The 15877-nt window shown below is 46.5% G+C and overlaps 1 protein-coding gene across 3 annotated transcripts; it reads left to right on the top strand.

Annotated features, from left to right (window-relative positions):
- Positions 1 to 273: 273 nt before the first annotated feature.
- Positions 274 to 15502, top strand: LOC140206969 (uncharacterized). 3 transcript variants are annotated; one of them, XM_072275278.1, is made up of 3 exons: positions 274 to 427; positions 5179 to 5333; positions 13436 to 15502. In XM_072275278.1, the coding sequence occupies exon 3, from the start codon at positions 13760 to 13762 to the stop codon at positions 14795 to 14797; it is 1038 nt and encodes a 345-aa protein (XP_072131379.1). In that variant the 5' UTR covers positions 274 to 427; positions 5179 to 5333; positions 13436 to 13759; the 3' UTR covers positions 14798 to 15502. The 3 variants fall into 3 exon arrangements, with proteins under 3 accessions (XP_072131379.1, XP_072131378.1, XP_072131380.1); XM_072275277.1 differs by lacking the exon at positions 5179 to 5333; XM_072275279.1 differs by lacking the exons at positions 274 to 427; positions 5179 to 5333 and adding an exon at positions 5479 to 5682.
- The last annotated feature ends 375 nt before the right edge of the window (positions 15503 to 15877 follow it).

The following is a 15877-nucleotide window of genomic DNA, read 5'->3' as shown; positions in this document are numbered from 1 at the left end:
CATTAGACACGTGGAAAGTTTGCTGATATTAAATGCATTGCTTATGGGAGCTGCTTTCTGCATTAAAAAAAGCTGCTGAGTTTTCCACACAAAAAAAAACTGAGGTATGGACATGAAAATGGTGCTTGCAGAAGCGTTTAATGGCACCGTGATTACCCAGAAAGCTCTGCGCAGCAATTTTCGCCGTCGCTGAAGCACCGATCGAATGCGCAGGCGTCAGGGTTGCGGATGGTCCCGAATATCGCGCATGCGCAGTACACAAAAGGCCTCAGAAATCGGCTAACAGCGGAAATTCTGTAGATGCTGGAAATTCAAGCAACACACATAAAAGTCGCTGGTGAACGCAGCAGGAAGAGGTGCAGTCGACGTTTCAGGCCGAGACCCTTCGTCAGAACTAACTGAAGGAAGAGTCAGAAATCGGCTCCAGGTAGGAGAGAATTTGCGGGTGGGGATTTTCAAAACGGACTTTGGGACAATTGCTGTGATCACCGGACACTGTGGCCGTATTCCCGGGACAGTCCTGTTCTTTTCCCTCTCTCTCAGCCCCACGATCCTTACACGGGCCCCGGGGAGATTCCAGCTGATGAGGGAACAATTAGGAACTCAGAGAAAGAGAACAAAATCTTTTACATCAGCTGTTGAGAAAATCACCTTTGTTCTCCCTCCGATCACAAACAAGAGAAAATCTGCAGATGTTGAAAATCCAAGCAACACACAGAAATTGCTGGAGGAACTCAGCATGAGTACTCCTTTCCACAGATGCTGCCTGGCCCGCTGAGTTCCTCCAGTTTTGTGTGTGTCGTTTGTTCCATCTCCTCTTGTTCTGGACTTTTCTACCGGTGAGAACATGTTTTGACCCATTCTCTCTGGGTACATAATGATATCAGACACCTTTGCACCGGACAACAAGTAGCTTTCACATAACAAACGTGCCAGACTCCAATGAGACAGGCTACTGCCCTTCCCTTCATATTCATTGGCATTGCCATCAATGAGTTCACCACCGTCAGTCACCTGGGGGAGGGTTCAGGGGAAATATTTATGTACAGTACAGAAACTGGTGTTACCTGTGTACAATGTGATGCAAAAGTTGCTGGAGGATTTACAAGTGGGAGGAAGTGGAGTGATATTTGGAAATCTGACTTTTTAAAGCATCATTTAGCAAGAAAACCACATAGGGACAATGTGCAAAAGCTCTGGTGATAAAATCCTTCATCACCCGTTACAGGCCTGCTACATAGTTTGTGTGAGAGTGCAGATGATCTCAATCAAACCCAGAGGAGATCAAAGTTCTTATCGACAGTGATTTGCTAGCTGTTAAAATGAATACCTCTCTATATAAAATTCACTGTGCACATGTTGTTACTGGATTAAAAAAATGTACAGTACAAGATTTATGTGCACACTGGTCATTACAAATTAGAGGGGACATTGGTGGGAAGGTGGGGAGACCTCCAGTGTCCCTGATGCCCTCACCTACAAGATGTGCATCCAGCTGCAGCTTGTAATCTTTCATTTGTAAATGAACAGAGTCCATGCAAAATTTTTATTCTTAATAACTTTATTGAATAAGGACTCACAGTCAACGAATGATTTTTTTCTTGTATGTAATTATTTTTATTTTGTAATATTTCTGAATAAAGTATTTTTGGAAAAAAAACGCTGCACTTTAAGGAGCTGAAGCTGGAAATGGATGAATTCCGGATCATGCAGGAGTTTGTGGGGGGGGGGGTGGAGTTGATAGGTATTGCATTAAGAGAGGTGAGTTACACCCAAGGTGCAGGACACAGGAAACTGGGTGAGAGTCAGGAAGGGGAATGAGGTTAAATAGCCATCGCAGAGTACTCTTGCGGTCATGAAACCCGAATTTAATTTTTTTGTTCCAGATCGGACCCAACAAAAGGTGTTTAAAATTGAAGCGCTCCCCGTCACGTGACGTCACCCAGCAGCCCCTCCGCCCGCGCCTGACGTCACCCATGGTCTCCCCGTATCTGCATCTGCTGTCACGAGCACGGTGCCTTACGTCACACACGCGCTGCTGTGCTCGAGCCTTTTCGGTTTAACGGCTGAGCTACTGAGCACGAGCACCCCCCGCCCCTCCCGAGCAGTCAACAGAGGAATTGAACTCATTGCAGAGCTGCACTATTCCCATTGGTGCGAAGCGATGTCAATCACCGGTTACACCCAATAGTGGAGGCGGACCAGCCAAGTGGGCGTTACCCCGTCTCCTGCTGGAAGGCGCACTGCCCGTTAAAGAGGAACAAACCCCAAAGTAAATGTCCGCTTTCTGATTTATTTCCATTTCCCTCCGAGGGAAGTTGGGGCGTTTGTGAAGCGTCTCCTGCGGCCGGAGTCTGATGTATCGCTGAGAGGTAGGAGGAGACCGCTCGGCCCGTCGGTTTGATGCCGGTTCCCCGGGGAGGGAGAGGATGAAGACGGTGAGAGAGGGGGCGGACAGGATGTTTGTCCCGGTGGGGACAGGAGGGGCTCATCTGTGGAAATGTCTGAGCCCACGGTGGTGGCGATTCACCACATTGGGGGGCAAACACCGGCAGACTGTTGCCCTGCAAGCGGGGCCAATGGTCCGGGCAAAGTGACAATTATTTGTGTTTTGTGGAGATTGTACCGGGAATATGGTGTAAAATCCCGCTCCCCACACTAACACGGGTTATACAGACCAAAGAACAAACTGCCGGAGGAACTCAGTGGGTCGGGCAGCATCTGTGGAGGGAAATGGACCGTCAACATTTCGGGCCGAGACCCTCCCTCTGGACTGAGAGTGGACGGGAAATAGTCCGAGAAAAGAGGTGAGGGGTGGGGATGGGGCAAGAGCTGGGGAGTGAGAGGTGGATCCAGGTGAGGGGGAGGTGGGAAGGTGGAAATAGTGACAGGGGTGGGAGGTGAGTGGTTGGGGCAACACGGGGCTGCAGAAGATGGAAATTAATTCCATAGAGGATTAACAAAGAGATTAGAGAGTATTTGTTATAGAGAGTGCAATGAAGATTCACCAGACTGATCCCTGGAGTGGTGGGTCATCATATGAAGAAAGATCAAATGTGATAACCCTTTCATTTAGAGAATCGAGGACTGAGAGGTGAACACATTGAAATGCACAACATCATTACCGGTTGAACCAGGGATCCCAGTCTCTGAAAAAGGAGGTGGACTGTCCGGGACTGAGATGAGGGGAAATGTCTCCACTCCGAGGGTGATGAATGTCTGTAAATCCCCACCACGGAGGGCAGTGAAGACTCAGCAATCGTCCTCACATAAAACAGAGGCCGACAGATGTGTGGAGAGTGAAGGGATCGAGGAAATGAGGATCGGACAGAAACGTGGCTGCGATGGGAGAGCAGCCACCATCTTGTTGATGATTTGAGGGGCTGAATGGCCACAGATTCTGTTTCAGTGTTCCTGCAGATACACCAACAGCTTCACACTGGGAAGCGGCCGTTCACCTGCTCCGTGTGTGCGAAGAGACTCATTCAGTTAACCCATCTTGTGATGCTCCGGTGAGCTCACAATAAATAGAGGCCACATTTCTGTCCGGAATGAGCAAAGAGTTTTACTCAATCAGCCCAACTGCTGCAACACCAGCAACTTCACATCAGGGAGGAAGTTCAAATCAGCTCTGTGTCAAATGTTTAACCATCACAGTGACTGAAGGCAGCTGCAGGTTCATGAGGGACTGTTACTGTCAGATTCTGCAGTTCTTGTGGCTGCTCATCGCACCCAAGACTGAACCCTGGTCACTGAGCATTGGAGGAGTCTGTTCTGCTGATGTTAGCCTTAAACTAGACTGGTGTTTAATATTGTGGATCTGTGAAAGATAAATCAGTTCTGAATCAAATCCTGTGTCTCAGATACTTACTGTATCTACCACCCTCACAATGTACACTAGAGAGGCCACTCGGCCCATCTTGTCCCTGCCCATGTTTCTGTTCCATATCAGTATTTTAAAACCAATCCCTGCCGCTCCCCTCTCACTCTCCCTGTGATGACAGGTTGCAACCGGTCACCACTCCGTGGGATAGGAGATTTCCCTTGAATTTCATAGAATCATAGAAATCTACAGCATGTTACAGACCCTTTGGCCCACAGCATTGTGCTGACCATGTAACTTACTCTAGAAACTGTCTAGAATTACCCTACCGCATAGCCCTCTATTTTCCTAATCTCCATGTACCTATCTAAGAGTCCCTTAAAAGACCCTGTTGTATCCGTCTCTGCCACGTCGCTGGCAGTGCATTCCACACACACACCACACTTTGTTTAAAAAACTTAGCTCTGACATCTCCTCTGTACCTATTTCCAAGCAGCTTAAACCTATTCCTCCCTCATGTTAGCCATTTCAGCCCCCGGAAAAAAGCCTCTGTCTATCCACATGGCCAATGTCTCTCATCATCCTATACACCTGCATGGATTTCCTTAATGCTTCTCTCTAGGCTGAATAAGACGATGAGCTCACTGTGGTTTTGATGTCCTTCAGAGCTCTGGATGAAGTTGGTTAAACGCCTCCTTCCCCGCTCTTTTCAACATTTTCTGTCATTTTCACTCATTTCAAAGGACTGTGTCTCAGACAGTTGGGTTGTTGCAATGTGCCTCGAAAGTCTGACAGCGGACTAGCAAGTGAATCTTCGATGGTGCACAGTCCGAAATCAGCCTGAGTCAGGGCTTTGGGGCTCCAGAAAGAGATGGGGCCGAGAGTTTACAAGGAAGAGGAAGAAGAGGAATCAGACCAGCAGGATGTGGCTACAAATGAAAGACCAGAAACATTTTGAAACTGTTTATTTGATTGAAAGAAAAGGTGGTGAATTTCTGCAAAATACTGGAGGAAATCAACAGATCAGGCCGCAAATGTGGAGAGGAACAAATAAACAACGTTTAGGCCGAGCCCCTTCAGCATGCATTGGCTGTGTACTCCTCTGCTTCGTTGCTGCCTGAACTGCAGGGTTCCTCCAGCATTTTATGTGTTTGTGTCCACATCTCCTGCAACAGCAGAATCTCTTGTGTTTCTTATCTGCATTTGTAAGAACGTTCTACTTTGGTATTAAACACGCAGAAAGTTTGCTGATATTAACTGCATTGTTTATGGGAGCTGCTTTCTACATTAAAAGAGCTGCTGAGTTTTCTACACAAAAAAAAACTGAGATATGGACATGGAACCTGTGCTTGCAGAAACTTTCAATGGCTCTGTGACTAACTTGAAAGCTCTGCGCTGCAATTTTCGCTGTCGCTGAAGCACCGATCAAATGCGCAGGCGTCAGGGTTGTGGATGGTCCCGAATATCACGCATGCGCGCAGTGTACAAAAGGCCTTGGATATCGCTGCCGGTAAGTGTTTCTCCGTGCGCCCGTTTTCACTACCGACTGAGGGGCAATTGCTGTGACATCCGGAAACTGTGCCCCGCGATCCCGGGATAGTCCTGTTCTCTTCTCTCTCTCTCTCAGCCCCACGATCCCTGCACGGAACCCGGGGAGCTTCCGGCTGATGAGGGAATGGGAACCGATGGATCTCTCAGACAGAGCTGAGCTCCAGCTATCTAAATGCAAGGATTGGGAACTCGGAGAAAGGGAACAAAATCTTTTACATCAGCTGTTGAGAAAATCACCTTTGTTCTGCCTCCAGTCACAAACAAGAGGAAATCTGCAGAGAGGGCAGTTTTAAGGTGCTTGGAAGCAGGTACGAAGGAGATGTCAGGGGTGTTGTGTTCTTTATACGTACCGTGGGTTACTAATAACAAACATATTCTGGCAGAATTGAACTTTTATTTGACAGCAACAAAACCACGTTTTACACCGCCATGCAACACACATCAAAGTTGCTGGTGAACGCAGCAGGCCAGGCAGCAGCTCTAGGAACAGGTACAGTCGACGTTTCGGGCCGAGACCCCCGAAATGTCGACTGCACCGCTTCCTAGAGATGCTGCCTGGCCTGCTGCGTTCACCAGCAATTTTGATGTGCGTTGCTTGAATTTCCAGCATCTGCAGATTTCCTGTTGTCTGTACGTGAGAACATGTTTTGACCCATTCTTTCTGGGTACATAATGATACCAAACACCTTTGCCCTGGGCAACAAGTAGCTTTCACATCACAAATGTGCCAGACTCCAATGAGACAGACTACTGCCCTTCCCTTCATATTCATTGGCATTGCCATCAATGAGTTCACCACCGTCAGTCACCTGGGGGAGGGTTCAGGGGAAATATTTATGTACGATACAGAAACTGGTGTTACCTGTGTGTATTGTGGCGATGCAAAAATTGCTGGAGAATTTGCAAGTGGGAAGAAGTGGAGTGATATTTGGATATCTGAGTTTTTAAAGCATCATTTAACAAGCAAATCACGTATGGACAGTGTACAAAAGCTCTGGCGAGAAAATCCTTCATTACCCGCTGCAGGCCTGCTACATAGGTTGTGTGAGAGTGCGGATGAACTGAATCGAACCCAGAGGAGATCAAACTTTTTATTAACAGTGATTTGCTAGCTGTTAAAATGAATACCTCTCTATATAAAATTCAGTGTGCACATCTTGTTGCCACTGGGTAAAAATTGGACAGCACAAGATATTTTTGCACACACTTGTCATTACAATTTAGAGGGGACATTGGTGGGAAGATGGGGAGACCTCCAGTGTCCCTGATGCCTTCACCTACAAGATGTGCATCCAGCTGCAGCTTGTAACCCTTCACTCTAAGGAGTTGGAGCTGGAAATGGATGAATTCTGGATCATCCGGGAGTTTGTGGGGGGGAGGTGGTGATAGCTATGACATGAAGAGAGGTGGGTTTCACCCAAGGTACAGGACATAGGAAACTGGGTGAGCGTCAGGAAGTGGAATGAGTTTAAATAGCCATCACAGAGTACTCTTGTGGCCATCCCACACAACAACAGGTGGACCACTTTAGATACTTTTGGGGGGGAGGGGGAAATTACCTGGCAGAAGAAAGTCAAAGCGGTGACAAGGGATTTGTTAGTTTGGGAATTAAAACTAGCAGAGGTCTAATATTCTAGTGGTAAGGCTGGCTTGTGCGAGTGTGGGGGGTCGGGGGTGTTGGTTAAACTAAAGTTGCAGGGGGGAGGTGGGAGGGAGAATGCTAGAACAGATAGTGGAGAGGGTGAATGGAATTGAATTGACTTCATTACTTAGATCCTTCATATACATGAGGAGTAGAAATCTTTATGTTACCTCTCCAGCTAAATGTGCAAGTTATAGTAATTTATAATAAATAGTTTGTACATAGGACAGTCAATATAACATAGAAATATAATTGTGTCAGCATGAATTAATCAGTCTGATGTCCTGCTGGACAAAGCTGTCCTGGAGCCTGTTGGTCCTTTTGCTGTGGTACAGTTTCCTGGATGGTAGCAGCAGGAGCAGTTTGTGTTTGTGGTGAATTGGGTCCCCAATATCCTTTGGGGCCTTTTTACATACTTGTCTCTGTAAATGTCCTGAATAGTTGGAAGTTCACATCTACAGATGCGCTGGGCTGTCCGCACCACTCTCTGCAGAGTCTTGCGATTGAAGGAAGTAAAGGTCCCATACCAGGCAGTGATCCAGTCAGTCAGGATGCTCTCAATTGTGCCCCTGTAGAATGTTCTTAGGATTTGGGGGCCCACACTAAACTTCAATCATCTGAGGTGAAAGAGGCACTATTCTGCCTTTTTCACCACATGGCCAGTATGTACAGACCACATGAGTTCCTCGGTGACGTTTATGCCGAGGAACTTAAAGCTGTTCACCCTCTCAACCCCAGATCCATTGATGTCAATAGGGGTTAGCCTGTCTCCATTCCTCCTGTCGTCCACAATCAACTCCTTTGTTTTTTGTGACAATAAGAGAAAGTTTGTTTTCTTGACACCAGTCAGATGTTGTTCAGACCTCAGATAGAGTCAGCAATCAAATGGTTGAGCATGGTGCGGTGAATGTGCTGAGCTGTGTATATCACAATGCAAGAAGCATCGTAGGAGAGCTAGATGAGCTCAGGACAGGGAATTATGATGTTGTAGCCATTACTGGGACTTGGTTGCACCCAACAGTCTGAGGGATTGAGAGGAACAAATTTGTAGAGAGATCGCAGACTATGCCAAGAAACAAAGGTTGATACAGTAAGTGATTTTAACTTTTCATATATTGACTGGGGCTCCCATACTGTAAAAGGACTAGCAGGGGTAGAGTTTGTCAAATGTGACCTTAGTCAGTCGGTAAAATTCCCGATGTAGAAGTGTGCAATAAGCTATTAGCAAATGGTCCAGAGCTAGTGACAGAAATTAGTGTAGGGTAACACTTTGTACCTGGTGATCATAATGCAATGAGATTCCAAGTAAATATGGAAACAGAGAGGTCTGGACCCCTCTTGAGATTCTAAATTGGAGAAAGGTATCTTTTTGAAAGGTGTACTTGGTAAGTGGGAGTTCTTCAGAGGTGAATTTTGAGGGTGTAGAGTTTGTATGTGCCTTCCAAAATAAAACTTGAAAGGTAACTGGTGCAGGGAACCTTGGTTTTCAAGTGATTTTGAGACTCCAGATATTTTGTTCCCCGAAATGCCTCAGACTGTTGGGTGCTAAGAAGACTCATTAATTACTACAATATCATAATTCCACACCCTGAGCTCATCTGACTTTCTTTAGTTACCTTCTGTTGGTTTCTAAAAGCTCCCCAATGTTTTTTTTTCTATTATTTGCCTCTCGTTGGCTTTGGCTTCTCATTTCAGCCACGGTTATGCCCTCCTGCCTTTACAATGCTTCCACTTCTTTGGGATGTGTCTATCACTCAGCTCCCGAATTGCTCGCAGAAACTCTAGCCATTGCTGCTCCGTTGTCACTCCTACCTTGTCCATTCCAAACAAGTTTGTCCAGCTTCTCTGTCATAGAGACATGGAGAAGGTCAGTACAGAATGTTAGAGTGGATTTCTCCTTTTCCTGAATCTATAACAGCTCCTGCTTCCCTGAGGATGTCTGTTCCAAGGATCGTGCCCTCATTATTTGGACATACCCAAAAATACACTGGAAGCTGTACTCCCCCGATTTCTAGTATTTGCATCTCGCTTCTTTCTGCTTTTACTGTTTTCCCTCCTACACCCCTGATATAACTGGCCTGTCTGGTCGTTGGTAAGGGCAAGTCTGTTATCGATACAGATGCCCCTGTGTCCACTAACATATTGCATTGCCGTCCCCCTAACAATGCCGTTATGTACATCGGTGAGTCACCAGCACTGGCCGTGAAGCCTGCTGCCACATCCTTCTCTGCCTTAAGAAGCGCTGTCACTAACTCCTTGATCTGATCAACAGTCAGACTGGTGGGGTGAGTGACTGGGTGTCTGCTGTCTCCTTCGCCTGGGTTTTCCCCCTCCCTTTTAGACACTGTCTCCAGCAATGTCCCGATAGGCCACAGCTGTAGCATATCAGCTCCTTCACTGCCTTATACCTGGTCCGGCAGTCCTTTACAAAGTGCCCTGGCTGCTGGCAAGCAAAGCAAACCCTCCGGGATATCACAGCAGCTGCATCCACTATACCCACTTTACGATTTATCTTGCCTTTTCTTTGGTCAATCTCACTGGCTCACGAAACTATCTCAGAGTAGTTGGACCCTACCATTATACCTAAATCTAAAACTTCTTGGTGGGCTGAACTCAGCCCTTCCTTCAGCATTTTTAGGAAGACTGGGTCGTCCCTCCCTGGGTTATCCAACCCTGAATACTCTTCGTACACTCGGTATTTACGTTCTGCGCAATCCATGGCTGTCTCGTCAGCCTTTTGAATCACTGCCATTATCATTCCCCAGCTACTCTCGCCTCCCCCCAGGCGCTGCCTCACTTCCTCTTTAAAGGAGCGATATCTTTCTTCATTACTGCCGCTCCCGGTAGTTACCCATGTACCATCCCGCACCCCCTGGGCCATACTGTCCCACATATTCCTCGGGCACTTGGCTTTCACTAACACAGTATATCTTTAGGGTGCATCTGGTGAATTTCAACCATTTCCTCGAGTTTGCGCCAGAATTCTGAATTCCCACAGGCGACTTTAAGTGAGGGCAACTCGGACAAAATGCTCTGTTTCTCCCCAGGGTTGAAGGGCTTATGAATAGTTGTAATCAAGGTCAAGGGCTGGCTCGGATCGTCAGGGTTCTCAGCCTGACGTTGCCTGACTTCAATAGGTGCCATTCTGGTAGAATTATCTGGGTAAAACCTCTCCCTGAGATATCTCCATACTAATTCCCACACTGCGCAAAATATAAAACTGCAGAGTACGTATTCCACAATCTGCCACTTTTGAGTACCTGAACTCTTGATGCCTGCTGTATTCCCTTGCATCACACTTGCACACGCATACACTAAAATGCAGCTCCCCGAACGAGTATACACACCCCCACGCTGACGTCTCGAACTGTACCGTTGGCTACCACCTTTCACAACTGGTGGTTCAACTCTCACCAAGTTAACATGCAAAGATTCCTCACTTACATAAACACACATGCACACGCACACACTACTTTAATATCTACCAGTCATTTCTCTACGTTCGTGATACCTCATGTTCCCGTGTGTCCACCGACTGAACAGATCCAAGTGTGAGTGTTATTTTAGAAAAATACTCACCAACTTAGACTGCTAGGAACGCTGGCCACACGACGGGTCACGAAGGTATCCCGCTCCTGACACCAAATGTTGGAGAGTGGATGAAATCACTGGAGAGACAGAGTCACTGGTGATACAAAGCAGCTTCTTTATTCGACACAACAAGGTACAGCAGGCATCTTACGGACGGAGACGCTTTCCGCAGAAAGGTCTGCTAGCTAAAATGTGGGCTCGATATTTATATGCTAAACACAAAGGCAATTGCTACTTAAAAAGTTACAGACAATGCTTCCTTTTGAAGTTACATACAAACATCACACCTTCGATTTCATCCTTTCCTTCTGACGCCAACATGTCTGTGTTGGTGTCCACAGCCTTTAGTTCAATCCACAATACATTTATTTGGCATTTTACGCGCTAACATAGAAGACAATTAATATTTATAATGTATAGATAAGACTGTCTTCAAAACTACAGCATCAGGCACCAGAAGCATCTGGTATTTACACCTTTTAGGAAGCCCATCGTGGTGGACTCAATCCACAGTCCTTTGTCAAACAGTTAAAATAGAAGTCTGGTGGCCAAAGTCATTTAAGTGTTAACAAATCATCTACCCAAAAAGAAATCCACTCTAACACAGAAACATGCCCACACTGGAAGATCAGAATGGTAATCTATATGAGGAGTCAAAATAGATAGGAGAGATTTTAAATAGTGTTTTTGCATCCGTATTTGCTCAGGAGATGGACACAGAGTCTATAGAAGTGAGGCAAAACGGTATCATCTTCATGGACCCTGTACAGATTATAGAGGTGGAGGTGTTTGCTGTCTCAAGGCAAATTAGCGTGGATAAATCCCCAGGGCCTGGCAAGTTGTTCCCTGGGACTCTGTGGAAGACACGTGCAGAAATTGTCAGGACCTAAACACAGATATTTAAATAACCCTCAGTGTCAGGTGAGGTACTGGAGGATTGGAGGACAGCCAATGTTGTTCTGCTGTTCAAGAAAAGCTCTAAAAATAAACTAGGAAATTATACGTTGGTGAGCTTGACATCAGTAGTGGGAAGGTTATTGGAACATATGTGCAGGAAGCAGATATATAAGTATTTGGATCAATGTGGACCGATTAAGAATAGACAGTGTGGCTTTGTGCATGGTAGGTCATGGCTAACCAATCTTATAGAGTTTCTCGAGGAAGTTATCAGGAAAGTGGATGAGGGCAAGGCAGTGGACGTTGTCTACATAGACTTTAGCAAGGCACTTAATGAAGTCTTATATGGGAGGTTGGTCAAGAAGGTTTAGTCACTCAGCATTCAAGATGAGATAGTAAATTTGATGAGACATTGGCTTTGGGAGAAGCCAGACTGTGGTAGAAGATGGTTGCCTCTCTGACTGGAAGCCTGTGACTAGTGGTGTGCCACAGGGATCGGTGCTGGATCTGTTGTTGCTTGTCATCTATATCAGTAATCTGGATGATAGTGTGGTTTAACTGGATCAGCAAATTTGTGGATGACACCAAGGTTGGGGGTGTAGTGGACAGTGAGGAAGGCTATCATGGCTTGCAGTGTGATCTGGACCAGCTGGAAATATGGGTTGAGAAATGGAAAGTGGAATTTAATGCAGACAAGTGTGAGGTTTTTGATAGGACCTAGGTCTTACAGAGTGAATGGATGGGCACTGAGGAGTGTTGTTGAAGAAAGGGATCTGGGAATACAGCTCTATAATTCACTGAAAATGGTGTCACAGGTAGATAGGGACGGAAAAAAGAAAAAAAATTTGGCGCATTGGCCTTCATAAACCAAAGTACTGAGTACAGGAGATGGATGTTTTGTTAACGTTGTACAAGACATTGGTGAGATCTAATTTGGAGTGCAGTTTTGGTCACCAACCTGCAGGAAAGATATAAAAGAGGTTGAAAGAGTTCAGAGAAAATTCACAAGGATGTTGCCAGGTCTGGAGGACTTCGGTTATAAGGGGAGATTGAACAGGTCAGGACTTTAGAACATTCCAAGGAATAAAGGGAGATTTGATGGAGGTGTAACAAAATTATGAGGGGTATAGATAGGGTAAATGCAAGCTGGCTTTTACCACTGAGATGGGGTGGGACTACATCCACAGGCCATGGGTTAAGGGTGAAAGGTGAAAAGTTAAGGGGAACATGAGGGGAAACTTGTTCACACAGATGGTCATCCAGGTGTGGAATGAGCAGAAAGCACAAGTGATGCATGCGAGCTCAATTTCAACATTTCAGAGGTTTGTACAAGTACCTGGATGGTAGGGATATGGGAGTAGAAAGTTTAAATAGTTCAGCACAGACTAGATGGGTCAAAGGGTCTGTTTCTGTGTTGTTCTTTTCTATGACTGAGACAAGAACCTTAAGTAATACTAACATTCACTCTAATTCCTTTTAACAGCCGTGCAGACCAACCATACATCTGAGTAGGAGATATTTACATGGCGTTAAAACTGTGGCACTTTAAGTTAACAGTAGATAAAAGAAAATCCCAGCTGCACGTTAACAAAGGCTATTTGTGTGAGAGTGTTTCAGTTACTGTGGGGCCAGGCACCCATGCAGCTCAGTGGGAACAGGGAATAATACCAGTGGAAGAGTCAAACTGAGCCAGGTCACAGATTGGAGATGGCAGAAATGCCCCATTCTTTAGAGACAGGAAGAGCATCAGAGAGTTTGATTGTCATTCCAGATACCAGCACTGTGCCCAGTTAGAAGATGATTTCTCGCTCCAACTTGGGTTGACCCTCACTGTAACAGTGTGATGTCAGATCACACCTTGGTGACTAAAGTGATCTCATCTGAAATGTTGTCCTACACCCATTGATGGATTTTGTAAATCTTTTTTACAGGTTAAAAATGACAAGGAATTTGTCTATGGGAATCTCGAACACAACACGCCAGTTTTGCTGTCTCTGTCCAGATATTTAAGAAGTGGAGCAAGGGATTCACTCGAACATCCTTCCTGCTCAGACAGTGGGAATGGATTCAGACAGTCATCTCAACTGAAGGTACATCAGTAAGTTGACACTTGGACAAGGCCATTTACCTGTTCTGTGTGTGAGAAGGGATTCAGTCGGTCTTCTCACTTGTAGACACACCAGTCAGTTAACACTGGGTAGAAGCTGGTTATCTGCTGAGTTTGTGGGGAAGGATTCACTCGGTCATCTGACCTAATGGCTCACCAGCGAGTGCACACCGGGGAGCGACCATTCACCTGCTCGGACTGTGGGAAGGGATTCACTTTTTCATCTAAACTGAAGGTACATCAAAGAGTTCACACTGGAGAGAGGCCGTTCACCTGCTCACAGTGCGGGAAGGGATTCACTCAGGCGTCTCACCTACTGATACATCAGGCAGTTCACACTGCAGAGAGGGATTTCACCTGCTCAAACTGTGGGAAGAGTTTCCTTCACTCTTCCACCCTACAGAGACACCGGTCAGTTCACACTGGGCAGAGGCCGTTCACCTGCTCAGTCTGTGGGAAGACATTCACTCAGTCATCCCACCTACAGAGTCACCAGCGAGTTCACACTGGGGAGAAGCCATTCACCTGCTCAGAATGTGGGAAGGGATTCACTCAGTCAGCCCACCTACAGAGTCACCAGCGAGTTCACACTGGGGAGAAGCCGTTCACCTGCTCAGACTGTGGGAAGGGATTCACTCGGTCATCCAACCTACAGATGCACCAGCGAGTTCACACTGGGGAGAGACCGTTCACCTGCTCAGACTGTGGGAAAGGATTCCATCAATCATCCACCCTACAGAGACACCAGCAAGTTCACACTGGGGAGAAGCCATTCACCTGCTCAGACTGTGGAAAGGGATTCACTCGGTCATCCTCCCTATTGGAACACCAGTCAGATCACTCTGGGGAGAGGCCATTCACCTGCTCAGAATGTGGGAAAGGATTCACTTGCTCATCTAAACTGAAGGTACATCAGCGAGTTCACACTGGGGAGAGGCCGTTCACCTGCCATGAATGTGGGAAAGGATTCACTTCATCATCTCATCTGAAGGTACACCAGCGAGTTCACACTGGGGAGAGGCCATTCACCTGCCGTGAATGTGGGAAGGGATTCCATCGATCATCCAATCTAGTGACACACCAGCAAGTTCACACTGGGGAGAGGCCGTTCACCTGCTGTGAATGTGGGAAAGCATTCACACGATCATCACATCTACTAAGACACCGGTCAGTTCACACTGGGTAGAGACCATTCCCCTGCTCAGTCTGTGGGAGGGGATTCCATCGATCATCCAACCTTCATAGACACCAGCAAGTTCACATTGGGGTTAGGCCGTTCACCTGCCCAGACTGTGGGAAAGGATTCACTTTATTATCTCACCTACAGAGACACTAGCGAGTTCACACTGGGGAGAAGCCATTCATCTGCTCAGACTGTGGAAAGGGATTCACTCAATTATCCTCCCTATTGGCACACCAGTCAGTTCACACAGGGGAGAGGCCGTTCACCTGGTCAGAATGTGGGGAGGGATTCGCTCAGTCATCTCATCAGCTGAGACACCAGCGAGTTCACACTGGGGAGAGGCCGATCACCTGCTCAGACATTGGGAAGAGATTCTCTCAGCCATCTCCACTAAATGTGAATCATTTAGTTCACACTGGGGAGAGGCCGTTCACCTGCTGTGAATGTGGTAAGCGATTAACTCAGTAATGTAACCTTGTGATACAATACCGGGTTCACACTGGGGGAAAAAGTTTCAATGAGCTGCATGCTGGATATTTGTCCATCACCGTTGCTGAATGCAATTTTGAGGGTGACTGTCGGTGCTGAACTCTGCAATTATTGCTGCTGCTCACCACACCCAGTTCTGCACCCTGGTCACTGGGCATGGGAGGAGTTTCTTCTGCTGCATATTCACCTTTAATGGGACTGGAGTTTAATATTCTGGATCTGTGACAAATAAATCAGTTCTATTTTAAATTCTGTCTCCGGTACTCAGTGAATTTATAACACAACTACTGTACAGTAGAGAGTCAACTCAGGCCGGCTGGACCCTGCCAGTGATTCAGTTCCATGACGGTCAATTTAAATCCTCCCTTGTTGTTCCTCTCTTGCTCTCCCTGTGGTGATGGGTTCCAAACAGTCACCACTCTGTGGGTGAAGAGGTTTCCCTTGAATTCTCTGCAGTCTGAAGTCGTCGAGCTGACTGCAGTTCGGACTGAGATGTTCTTCGCCCCTCTAATCTCTGGGCTAAGGAAGAATGACATTGGTAGTTAACCTCCTTATTCACTGCACATTTCCACATTATGGGTCATTTTCCCTGCT

This window comes from Mobula birostris, chromosome 13 (assembly GCF_030028105.1).
Source record: "Mobula birostris isolate sMobBir1 chromosome 13, sMobBir1.hap1, whole genome shotgun sequence".
NCBI classification, from domain to species: domain Eukaryota; kingdom Metazoa; phylum Chordata; class Chondrichthyes; order Myliobatiformes; family Myliobatidae; genus Mobula; species Mobula birostris.
Note: the sequence above shows the minus strand (reverse complement) of the source record. Positions and strands in the feature narration are given on the sequence as shown.